Source organism: Eublepharis macularius, chromosome 1 (genome assembly GCF_028583425.1).
Source record: "Eublepharis macularius isolate TG4126 chromosome 1, MPM_Emac_v1.0, whole genome shotgun sequence".
NCBI classification, from domain to species: Eukaryota; Metazoa; Chordata; class Lepidosauria; order Squamata; family Eublepharidae; genus Eublepharis; species Eublepharis macularius.
This window is the reverse complement of record NC_072790.1, coordinates 55,150,498-55,163,294: the sequence shown is the minus strand read 5'-3', so window position 1 is coordinate 55,163,294 and position 12,797 is coordinate 55,150,498. Positions and strand designations below refer to the sequence as shown.

The window sequence follows — 12,797 nt, the reverse complement described above, 5'->3', positions numbered from 1 at the left end:
CTAACACAAGAAAACAAAACCATTAAAACAGCCATTAAAAACAACAAAGCAATTAAAACAAGCCATAAAAACAACCCATCATGTAGAAACAGCATAAAACAAACATCAATCAGCCTAAAATGATATTGATAAAATTGCTCTCAGGCAATAAGCAAAGTCCTTAACTAAAAGCCTGGGTAAAAAAGAATGTTTTGGGCCTACAGACGGTAGGGTAGGCATCAGCCAAGTCTGAAGGGAGAGGGCATTCAACAGGCAAGTTAGCAATAACCCAAGGTGCAAAAAAGCCTTTTAACTTTTTACTACCCATCTCAGCTCTGCAAGTGGGGGCATAAGATAGTACGGCTTCAGAAGAGAATCTTATCAGGGGGCAGGGTTAACATTATGGGAGGAATTGGTCCTTCAGTGGTCTGAAGCTATTTAATGGCTTGAAGTTAAGAACCAGGACTTTTTAAAGCTTGTATTTGTAGTAATTTCTGGGCAGGTAACAATGCATTTCAGCTGTACTTAGAGGAAATGGCTGAAATATGCACTGCAAATGTGAATTTGCTCAGAACAGACAGCTAAACCTGAGCAAGCAGTATTCAAACTTTATTTTTCTGTGTTTGGCACAAATGTGTAGCACAGTCCCATCCCCACATACAAATCCTAGCCCACACATACAATCTTATGAACAAAATATCTATTTCTGATATTGTATAAATAGTCCATATTATGGCAATAGCCATAGTCTCATAGGTCCCCTTGAACTTCCTCAGCCTCAGTAAAGCCACCCTTCCCTCCACGCCCCCATGCTTGGTTCCTTGAGCAATCTATTCTTTCAGTCAAAGTATTTGTTTCTAGGTCATCGGTCTGCACATTCTTCACACAAACTGCTTAGCATTTAACCTTATAATAGTCTAACACAACAACAAAAAAATCTGTGAGTGGGGGGCAGTGTGATGCAGTGCCTAATGTTCTGGATATTGAAGTGAAAAGGCCCCCATTCAAACCACTGCTTGTTGATATGCTCACTGATCACCATTTGCAATTCACAAAACTTAACCAATTTCACAAGGTTGTTTTGGGGATAAAAAGCATAATTAGTTAGAAACGTCTTTGCCTGAAAATGGCTATGGAAGGCATTGATGGTAATACTTGTAGATGCTGCCCAATTTAACAGACTGATTCTTGGCTTTGGTTCAAATCCAAATTCATTCTTTCAGGATACTGAGTCTCTCAGTATCTGAGTCTCTGCTTTGCAGACATTATCAAAATCCAATAAGGACTGAAAATCATTTTGCAATAGAGATACAATCAAGTATTAACAAATCAAATAATTAACCAAAATAATACATTTGAAAATTAATTTTAAAAGTAATGATATTTGGTAATATTCAGAAATATTTGGATATATTGAATTATTTTGGCACATAATTTTGTCTAGTTAAGAGTTTGCAGAGTCAGAGAGAAAGGGAAGAAATTTTAAAAAAGCAAAGAATATGATCATCGTATGTGGTCTCAGACTAAGGGACCGGAATGACCATTTTCTTCTGCATAGACCTACTGTCAGTTAAGATTGTCAGGTACCTTGCATTCCGTGCCTCCACTAGCAGAATTAAAATGGGTTACTAGAAATAGGGTTGTTTCCATTGTAGCACAAGGTCTTTGGGAGTCTCCACAGAAGCTCACCTGGCATCAAGCTTGCAAGTTTAAAAATGTCAGCCTTTGGTGTACTGGGGTAGTGGTGGGGATTCAGAAATAAAAACTTGGTGTCTGGAATACAGGCCGTGCTACAGATCAGAAGGCAAATGCCAACTGTCGCCTTTACACACTAAGCTGCATCTTCCCCATAATATGTATAGTGCAATCCACAATACACAGGGAGACAGACAGACTTTACATTATGCACTCCATAATCCTTTTAACAGAATTTTGTTTTATACCAAATAAGCGACTGCATTCAAAAGCAAGGTCAGTCCAAGGAGTTAGGGGCTTTTAAACCTTTTCCTTTAGGTCATTTTCTTTCCAAAAACCACCATCCATAAGCTGCTTCTGGTTAAATTTAGTTCTTCCCTCAAACTAAGGAAAAGGAGAAAAATGTACAGAAGAGGAAAAAGGGTGATGTTTGACATTAATACCAACACTTTAAACAAGAGAAGAAAATGTACACTCCCATCAGTGCAACTGACAACCTGACCTATCACCCAATCAAACCCAAATACTTGGATTTAAGGTGTCCTCAATTCTGTTTCTGTGCTTCTTCCAATTCTACAATATTTTAATAAGAAGCATCCCTGCGGCAAATATGACTCGAGTAGCAGGGGTCATATTGAAAAGATTTTTTGCAGTTATCAACCAATACCATTAAGAAAAATGGCACTCACATGACTATGCAAATACTGAGGGTAGTACTTATATGCATGCACATCTGTTTGTGTGGTGTGGGGTAGTGGTTAGAGTGTCACACTAGTACCTGGGATACCCGTGTTCAGATCCCCACTTTACCATGGAAAGCTGCTGGGAGCCCATTGGACAGTCATATGCTCCCACTCAGTCCCTAACAGACTTGTTGTTGTGAAGACAAAATGACACTGTAAGCCATCCGGATCCCCGCTGGGAAGAAAAGTGGGGTATAAATATCTACAATTAATAAAAATAAAACATTGTTCTCTTATCACTTGATTATGCACCTGAAAGCTAAACATATGCATTATCTGCATTAATAGTGTGTTTGAGTTGGCAATGAATGATAAAAAGGTTGATTAGTCTGTAGTCATTATCCTGTGATGGTTTATACAAATATGAATTCATGCTTAAGGCTACAACAATTAATAAACGTGTGTAAATAGTCTTGTTAGATCATTGTGGCCTTAACGTTACTAGACTACAAGGCATCTTAGGAACTGGTTTAAGAATATAAGAACTGCACTGCTGGTTCAGACCAAAGTCCATCTAGTCTAGCATTTTATTTCCCATGGCAACCGACTATACGGTTCCGGGTAGCGTTGCAGCCCTTTACCGATTGCTTGTTCCGTACACTTGTTGTCAGAGGTATACTGTCTCTGAAAATGGATTTTGATAATAAAGTCTATACTGTTCAAGGGAGGCTGAACTATGGCCTGAGAGATGCTACTTCCTGTACCTTCAAATATACCTTATAAGCCATGTATGAAGTATTCATTTTATGCAGGGCTTTTTTTCTGGGAAAAGAGGTGATGGAACTCAGTGATGGAACTCAGGACTGCACAATGATGTCACTTTGGGTCAGCTGGAACTAGGGGGGAGTTTTTTAAAGTTTAAATCGCCATTGGCGAAAATGGTCACATGGCCGGTGGCCCCATCCCCTGATCTCCAGACAGAGGGGGGGTTGGGCAATCTAAACTCCCCTCTGTCTGGAGATCAGGGGGCGAGGCCACCGGCCATGTGACCATTTTCAAGAGGTGATTATTAATATTTCTTTACCCTCTGGTTACTTACTACTTTACATTTTCAAGAGGTGCCAGAACTCCATTCCACCGTATTCCTGCTGAAAAAAAAGCCCTGATGTAGCCTAAAGCAATAGATTTTTAGAATTTATTTTCAAGAAACCATGTCTGCAGTGACATCTGACAAGTAGTTCCTTCACATTGCAATGGACTCTGGGAAATGTTTTAAGGTGCACAACCAATTCAAGCACATCAAAGTTAATGCCTGTTGGACTTCACCATCTCCCAGCAAAGGTGTGCTCTAGAATACAGTCAACAAGGAAATATCCATAGGTTGAGCAAACTATTTTCCAGGGGAGTTTGTAGCCCATTATTGTCCTCTTACTGAAGAATTTCGGGTAAGTTTTCAAGAATTCTAGGGTTCCCCAGAACACAGAAAATTAGTTCCCTAAAAATACAACAAAGACTTATCCCATCTCCCCACCCCCACCTTGTAAGAGAATTGAGAGGAACAGAAATGAGAAGCAGCATCTCCAAAGTTCCAAGCAATGGGAGGCACACTGAAGTATGTAATGGTGGAGCAGCTGATGGGTTAGGCGGAGGTGTATGAAACTTGGCATACAGAATTGGAATGTGAGTAGCAGTAACAACGGGAAGCCCAGTTTAGAAGCTGGATCTGAAGATTTTTGGGTAGAAGGAATTTTGCTACACTTGCTGAATATACAAAGAATTATTATAAGGCAGCTAGGGCCATGCTGAACAACTAGGAAGCAACCTACCCTTTCAAACATCTTCAGGTTCAAAACCAAATCGAGATAAAGCACACATCAAATACAAAGTACATGGTTTCATACAGGATCTCAGCCTATATTTGTATTGAACAGTTGGTCTTTTATAGGAAAATAAAGGATCACAAACTAACAGTCTCTCTACACAAGACAGCTTACACAGGATGCTCAAGTAACTTACTTTTTGTGTGGTCTTATAATCAAGTGTACTCTTTATCCCTAGTGGTCCATATGTATCCGCAATGGGAGAACAAGTGTAAGATCTTTCACTTGATCCTACTTGTGTAAGATGGCTTGTATAGTGAGACTCTCAGTGTTCGTCAGTGGAAACAGCATGCTGAATATTCACTCAACATTGTTCAACTTTATGTGAAATCACACTATTCACTACTTTCCTATAGTACTATTTCAAACAAAGATGTATTTGCAAAGTATTGATCAGCAAACATTCTTTTAAAAAGAGAGCTTATAATGTCAACTGAAAGTTTTCTTTCCAGTCATGTTAATAAGAGGTCTGTTCCATGGACGTAACTGATAATTAGGGTGTTAAGAATTCATTAACAGCAAAAAAAAATAATGTTGATATTTTTCCAAATTGTCTAGTTTGTGAAACGCCCTCAAATATTCATTTAATTAACAGCTTCAAGATCCAGTCTGTTCATGTATTGACATAGAAGGATCGTGTCAAGAAAGCAAAATATAAAATTCGCATTTGAAAGTGAACAAAATTTCAACCAGAAGCTTTAAATGTCCAATAATGTATATCCTAAAAATAATCCACCTTCCTTAGTTCCTTTCTTTCACAGACATATATTAATTGCAATGACTTAAAATTATATGTCAATTGGATTAAAGCACAGAATTGTATTTTACTTTTTAATTATGCAATTAGAATATCATCTCATATCATTTAGCTATTGGAAGTGATCCTAGAGTTTCTCAGAGAAAGGATTTGATGCTACACTTCAATCATTGATGTGGTTTGTATTTTACGCAGAGCAAAACTTGAAGAAAAAAAATCACCTATGAAACCAAAGTATGGAAGTTTTAAGTAAAATTATATTTTACTAACAAACTGCAGTATTCAGATCTTTGAAACAGCCAACACATGTCTTTTTCAAAATATGAATGGTAGACTAAAATTATCATTTCTTTCCCACCTGTATTCAAATAAATGTGTCAAATTTTGATGACTTTCTTTAATAGATAGTTTTGCTAGGGATACCAGAATATGGTTCTGTCTTTTAAAAATCTCCCACAGTACTCAAAGCTATCCAATATACACAGTGCTTTTTGTTTTTTAAAAAGTGCTGTTACTTGGTTGCACCGATTTTCACCAATTCTCCTTCAGTATTTGGGAGAGTCCACTAACAGGTGATGGTATTGATTACCAAAAAAGTGACACCTTAAATCCTACCAAAAAAGCACTGAATTTACATATAGTTGAACCAAACTTCACAGACTTTTTAATGAATATTTTTGTAGTATCAGAAAAACAATGGCTCCCAAACTTAGGGTTGCAGGCTGTGCGGGGAAGGTGAACAGGGAAATGGCATGGCAGCCACCATGTTGTGAGAGGGGCGGGGAAGCACCAGGGGCCTGGGGGAGCATGCCCTTGCACATCTGGTGCAAGTCCCTGGTCAGGGAAGCTGGCCCCCACCCCTCAGCACTTGGCTCCTGGCGGCATGCAGTTCAGCCCTCCCTTTCGTCACAACTTTAGAGAGAGCAGGCGGATTGGGCATTGGGCACCGATTCATTTGGGGGCAACAGGGCTCTCAAGCTGTTTTCCTATTATGGCGATCCTCATAAGGGGTCTGGGGAGGGAGGAATGGTTGGTGCATGCCCAATCAGGGGCTGTCAGTTTGCCTCACTCTCAGGTGGCAGGGGATGATTCATACAGGGTTGTAAACTCACATGGCATCCCACTGACTGTCATCCCATGGTTCCCCCCTCAGCAGGAATCTGAGGGAGCGTGGGGGTCATCGGCTAGCAGGCGGGTCAGCTGACGCTCAGATCCATGCCCTATGCATGCCTATGCTCCCTGAGCTGTAATTTCAATAAAGTTGTGACCTCTTTCACCTCCAGCACTGTTGTCCATGTGTTTTTGTCACTGTGTCCCCTCCCTGCTCTCCACCCCCACTTAGCACTGGCCTGCAATTTCCCCTTTAGACAACCTTTCAGCTTTCTTTTAAAAAAGTTTGCATGTTCCCATTCTTGTTTTCATTTTCAATTGACTACACTTACTCTCATCACATGGCTAATTTGACTGGATTACTAAATGTGATGTCATACTATTTATTTCATGATCCCTAACTGGGTGGATTCATCCACGTGCCATGAAGCACAGCCTTTGATAATGTTAAGCCTGCAATCATATATTTCTTTGGCCTAGTCATCCTGTATGCTATATGATCACTCAGTTACAAGTCAGCTATAGTAACTATAGGGAAATATGGTGCTGAAGCAGCAGCAACTATGACAAGCATCAGCATTAAACAAGATCAAAATTCACTGAACAATGCTGTCTTCAAGAAACGGGTAATTCTACATCAAACACACTATGTTTGACAGCAACCTCAAATGTAAAGAATATCCTTAACAGTTCTACCCATACATATAAGGTGAAAGGCAACGTAAAACACGAACAGCCCTGTTTTCTGAATCAGACTCAGTTAACACCATAACTGATTGAACAGGTGGTGGCTAGACATCTTTAGGCTTTCCCGTATGTGGCAAATTGCTTAGATCATTTCCAATCTATCTTTAGGCCTGGTTATGGGACCAAAAGAGCCTTGGTTGCTGTGCTGGATGACATGAGCTGGGAGATTGATTCTCCTAGACCTCTCAGTGGCTTTCAATACCATCAACCATGGTATTCCACCATTCTGCAATGGTTCCAGTCCTATCTGGAGGGTAGGTTTCAGAAGTTGCCCAGCCCCTTGGCCTTTGGCATCCTGCAAGATTCCATCTTGTCCTCTATGCTGTTTAACATCTACATGAAACCACTGGGTGAAGTCATTCAGAGATTTGGGCTGGGTTTTCTTCAATATGCTGATGATACTCAGCTATATCTTGCACTTACAGATGATCCCAGGGAGGTAGTAGAAACCTTGAACCAGTGCCTGGAGGTGGTTTTGGAGTGGATGCAGGCTAATAAACAGAAGCTTAATCTCAACCAGACAGAATTGCTACTGGTGAGTGGAAGGTCTGACCCAGGATTTAAGGTGTCACTTATTCTGGATGGGGTTGTACTCCCCTTGAATGAAAGGTCTGTAACTTTGGGGGTGCTCTTGGACCCAGGCCTGATGCTAGATAAGCAGGTGGCAGCTGTGGCCAGGAGTGCCTTTTACCAGCGTTGTCTGGGTAACCAGCTGTGGCCTTTCCTAGACAGAAAAGATCTGGCCACTGTGGTCCATGCCCTGGTTGCATCTAGATTCGTTTGCTGCAATGTGCTTGAGAAGGATTTGGAAACTTCAATTGGTGCAGAATGCTGCAACCAGAGTGTTGACTGGAATGGGTCATAGGGACCATATTACTCCACTCTTGGCCCATGGACACTGACTCCCAATTTGTTTCTGAGCACAATTCAAGGAGCTGGTGCTGACTTTTAAAGCCCTATATGGTTTGGGACCAACATATTTGCCGCTTACTCTGTTATGAATCTACCCAATCATCTTTCGTGGCCCTACTGTGGGTGCTCCTGCTTTCTGAGATTAGGTGGGTGGTAACTTGGGAGAGGGCCTTCTTGGTCATAGCCCCAAAACTTTGGAACTCTGTCCCCAGAGTGATTCATCTATCCCCTTCTTTTGCCATCTTCTGACAACAGGTGAAGACTTTTTGTTTTGTTGGCATTCCCTCAGCAATGCCTCCTTTTTTTAGTTCTGGTTTTAACTGTTTTAATGAGCAGTTGCTGTGGTGTTTTGAGTTGATTTAAACGTTTTAAAATGTTGTTTTATTATGTATATTTTAATTTGTTAACCACTTCAGTGGTCCTTATGAGGGCAGAAAGGCAGGATATAAATTGTGCTAAATAAATGAATGAATGAATGAATGAATGAATGAATGAATGAACGAACGAACGAACAAATGAAACATCTTAATTCTGTGCGGAGAAATCTTGCTCTGCCTTCAAAACCCCTTACTATCAGGAGCAGCAGTACATAATTGCACCATTACATCTAATTCTAGGGCCCATTAATAATCCTTATGCTGCTCCTTAAAGTGATATCAGCTGCCCTTGCTGAATATCCAAGTCTAGCTATGCTAGACATAGAATTAGAAAAGTAGGTTAGGCTGAGATTGTGTGACTGGACCAAGATCACCCAACAAGCTTCCATGGCAGAGTGGGGAGTTGAACATGGGTCTTGTAGGTCCTACTCTGACACTCGAGCCACTACACCATGTTGGCTCTCATCCATTTCATGTACTCTAGATTAATTCTGTAAAGTCACTGGCGACAGTTCAGAGTGGACGGCACTGAGACACCATGGCCAAAATCCATTTGTGGCAGCATATCCGCCTGCAATGTCAGCATGACATCCTAGCATGCTTTATGACTCTGCAACAGCAAAGCAGAAGCTATGTTCCAACTTCAGGATTTGCTGTTGCAAGTCTTAGGACTGGGCTATTAGCTTGTAAGAAAATGTTTCAGAAACAAATATACGAAGAAGCAAACAATGTCCTTGAATCTAAAGAAGAATGGCTGCAAAAAACCCAAACCTAAATAATAAAATACCACTTTAGACACAGTCCAGCATTGAGTTAAATACTCATGTCCACTAAGATCAATACATTGATGCACACTTCACTCTTATACTATGTTGTGACTTTTGTATATAATTGTCCCCAATACATTTTGATACATTTGGGACACTTAATGGCAGTTTCCCATCAACTCACCTTGGCATTGCTGTTTTGAATAGGAAGCACAATATAAAGAGGGCATTTCCAGAATGAAACAACCCAGTTGTTTCTTTTTTGTTATCTTAGCATGGAACTTCGACAGCTGAGTAGATTCTAGCATTCTATGTTGTTATCGTTCCATGGATTAGATCTCTCCTATGTTTTATTTTTCTTACTTTCTACCTTAGTCAAAAAATACTAAAATAAATTCCAGAACTGGTACGTGTACACTTTCACACAATTTTCAATTCAGCTTCTGTTTTCATAATGGTTACCAATTTGCAGGATCACATTATGTATTCTTTTTGCATAATGTTTTAATCAATGTTTTAATAATTGTACATATCCTGTTAAGCTCATTAGGAGTATGTAAATCCAGGGTGGGGGCGGGGGCAGAGATAAGTGAGCATGTATAGCAGTTTGAATAAAGACCAGAAATAAAGAAATGGAAACATGATAAATTACTATCATATCAGTGAACTTGTTCTCTCCTAAACTTGGGGATTTTCCCTAATGTAAGATTCCCAGCAGTATACCTTTACCAACTCCTGGCTCCCAATTTACGCAGAGCCTTTTCTCTGGCCAGATTTAATGTTCTTCCTTCAGCCATTTTATGTGGCAGATTTCATGGGATTCCTTATTATAGCAGGTGTTGTCCTTGTTTGATGGACTGTGTTGAAACTGTTTCCCATGTTCTTCTCCAGTGCCCTTTTTATCTGGCGCCACGCCAGGATCTTCTACATCCTATATTAGCCCAACTTTCAGAGTTTTCTGATGATTTTAAACTTCAGGTCCTGCTTGACAACCCAGATGGGGAAATAACTGAAATAGTAGCTAAGTTTCTCTACAGTGCCATGGCTATACGCCATGACAAGTAATATTCTGTACTGGTTTTGCTGCACTGTTGCCCTGCTCCTATCTGTATTTTAATCTCATTTTGTATGGAGTCTCTGTATTTAAAAATTTTATATTTTATATATGCCAATAAAGGCTTGCTTGACTGACTGACTATCATATCAGTGATATGAAGCAAGCAAGATCATGTGATTTAGAGCTCCAAGTCCTGACAGAAATAGTCTGTCAAAATGGCAGACAAACATTGAATTCCTATTTTCCCTCCATAATATCAAATTCAACATGTGCCATGCCCTGATGTCAATACACTGTGCATTTCCTTTGCCCAAGGAGCAACATCCATTGAAATGAAGGAGGAATTGGTAAACAGACAGCATGATGACATCAGGTGATGGTTTAAACTGAAGTAGATATTATGTAGATAGGAGGGGAACTGAACACAGGACGCTGTCTCCACAGAAGCCTAAGTTCCTTATAATGCATATTTCCACTTTCATTGCTTCCAGTAGTTTTGCAGTTGCAAACACTGTCTGGACAAAAAGGACATCAGCAAAGGATGAAGCTGTGTGGAAGGAGTAGATCAGCAGAATGTACTCCAGATCTTTATCTGTTTCTCCATTAAAATTCTATGCCAATGCACCTTGTCCTTCAGATATAGACTAAATCTGCAAATGCCATTATTGCCACACAAACAACATAATTCTATTTTGAGGTTTTATTGACAATAAATGCCCAACACCTCTCATCACCTGAAATTTCATCATTCATCTTACTCTAGAAGGTAAAGTAACAGAATTTATGGAAATAATATAATCATCTGGATCTCAAATGCTCATTACCACTGATCTGCCATAGTGTTTGCCCTCTGGATCTAACTTCATCCTTGAACTCCTGTGCCCAAAAAGGCCAAGTTTTCACTCCATTATATGAACTATATTAAATGATAGAATTCACACTGGCAGAAAAATGTCAATAAGGTCACATTTTAATTTGCCACACATGAACATCAAAAGGAAAGCTGGGAAGCAGACACAAGTGGCTTCAGTAAAACATTCTTCTATATTTTTTGCATTTTGAGATTATCCCTCAACATGACTAATCAGTGCCAAGCTTGATAAGATAATGAGGAAGGGGCATAGCAACACCTCCTAAATTTTTTTAGATTTCAATTTACACTGTAGTTTTTTGGGACAGAAAAGTTAATCTTTGAGGTGTTGTAACAAAGACAGACCACCATCAGGTGCATTAAAAAAAAGACAAAAGTGCAAAAAACAAGGCTACAGTATCCATTCTACAACTATTACAACTTCCATTAACAGGGTTGTGTCAAGCAAGCTGTTTACTAAATATTTTCATGGTATTAACAACACAAATACATACAAGTGCGCGCGTACACATGTATTACCTTCTGTGTCTTGCATATTTGCCACTAACGTGACCGCTGCCATCACAGCCAGGAGTCGGGCAGCTGTAAAAGGGAAGAAATTAATTACAAAGGTTTAGGTGTGCTGCACAGAGATTATATTAAAAGCAGGCAGTAGGTAATACAGAGATGGAGGGCAACAAAGACAGAAAGAGAAAAATCAAATAACTGAAGGGAAAGAGGGGGAGGGGTGCTTTTTATTAGCAAATCCCAGGGGAATTAATTTCATCAGTGCAGCAGGGCATGAGCAAACCACCAATGAACTTGAAAGTGCATTATACCCATTAAAAGGCATGAATTTGCTAAATTGCTAATGGGGATACATTTTACACTCAGAGCACTAACCTGAACAGCTCTTGTATGGCTGGTTCCACGGGAACTGCAGAGAGATGGAAAATATATAAAAATTTATCATCTATTACAAGTAACCCCCCCTCTTCTGTTGAAAATTGCCAAAAAAAAAAAAAAGAGCTGTGTAAAAAAGCAAGAGGTCAGAATGAATCATGCAAAGAGATTCTGGAGGATGAAGGTCACCCTGAGCAGGGGCCTTGAGTGATTTACTGAAGCAAGAGACGTACCTCGAACACCTTTGGACCGTGTGCGATGGCGCTTCTCGTCTGCATCCACCTCCATCTGGGAATAGATTAGCAGGCAGTCAATGCTCTTATCCTGCATGCACAGACTATCAATGCACAGACTGATACGGTCTGTCTCTCACACAATTTATTGACAATATTTTAATTTTATTTTATCCTGTAAGGGAAGAGTCTACATTAAGAACGATTTTTTAAAGGATCTCTACATTTGTTTAGAAACAAGAAAGCATATGGCTCTTTTTTTGTTCTAATCAACCAGTTTATGTGCTTGTTCACATCACTGTATTTTTTTTAAAAAAAATCCTATGTATTAGGTTTCCACCTCCACTTTCTTTATTAAGGGGTTTTCTTTAAAGGAAATCTAGTTGAGATGGGAAGTAAGAGATTTCTCTGCAGTTTGAAACAGAGGTCAGGAATTCTAGAATGTTAGGATGCTCTCAAGAGCGAATCTTAAGCAAAAAGAGAAAATAAAATGTGATAGAACAGGCGAGCACAAAAAGACATTCAGATTTTAGATGGTTGTCTAGTATTTTCATACAGATATGCTTTTTCTTTGGGGGCTGCAGCAGTATCGTAACATACTTAAAGTTAGTTAAACCTTCAGTCACTGGATACGTTCTAACAATTTTGTCATGTTTGCACAGCACAGATCTTTCTAACAGAATGGTGATCTCTAATCAGAGATTCGTGCAGGTGCTCACCTGTGTTTACATATCTATTGTGATCATGAGGTCCCCATTAATGGCAACAGAGGGAGCAGAACAATCCATATGACAGAATGCATGTTTAGATTAGCCACTTCCATTAAAATTAACTGGGAAGCCATGGT

General features: G+C 39.7%; 1 protein-coding gene across 4 annotated transcripts in view; it reads right to left on the bottom strand.

Annotated features, from left to right (window-relative positions):
• Positions 1-12,005, bottom strand: part of MYT1L (myelin transcription factor 1 like) — a 233,249-nt gene extending 221,244 nt beyond the window's left edge. For all 4 annotated transcript variants that reach the window (XM_054979300.1, XM_054979306.1, XM_054979284.1 and 1 more), the window contains exons 1-3: positions 11,951-12,005; positions 11,718-11,751; positions 11,355-11,417 (exon numbers count right to left, since the gene is read on the bottom strand). In XM_054979300.1, coding sequence (XP_054835275.1) covers positions 11,355-11,417; positions 11,718-11,751; positions 11,951-12,005 — 152 coding nt within the window. The remainder of the gene's footprint in view (positions 1-11,354; positions 11,418-11,717; positions 11,752-11,950) is intronic.
• Positions 12,006-12,797: the final 792 nt, after the last annotated feature.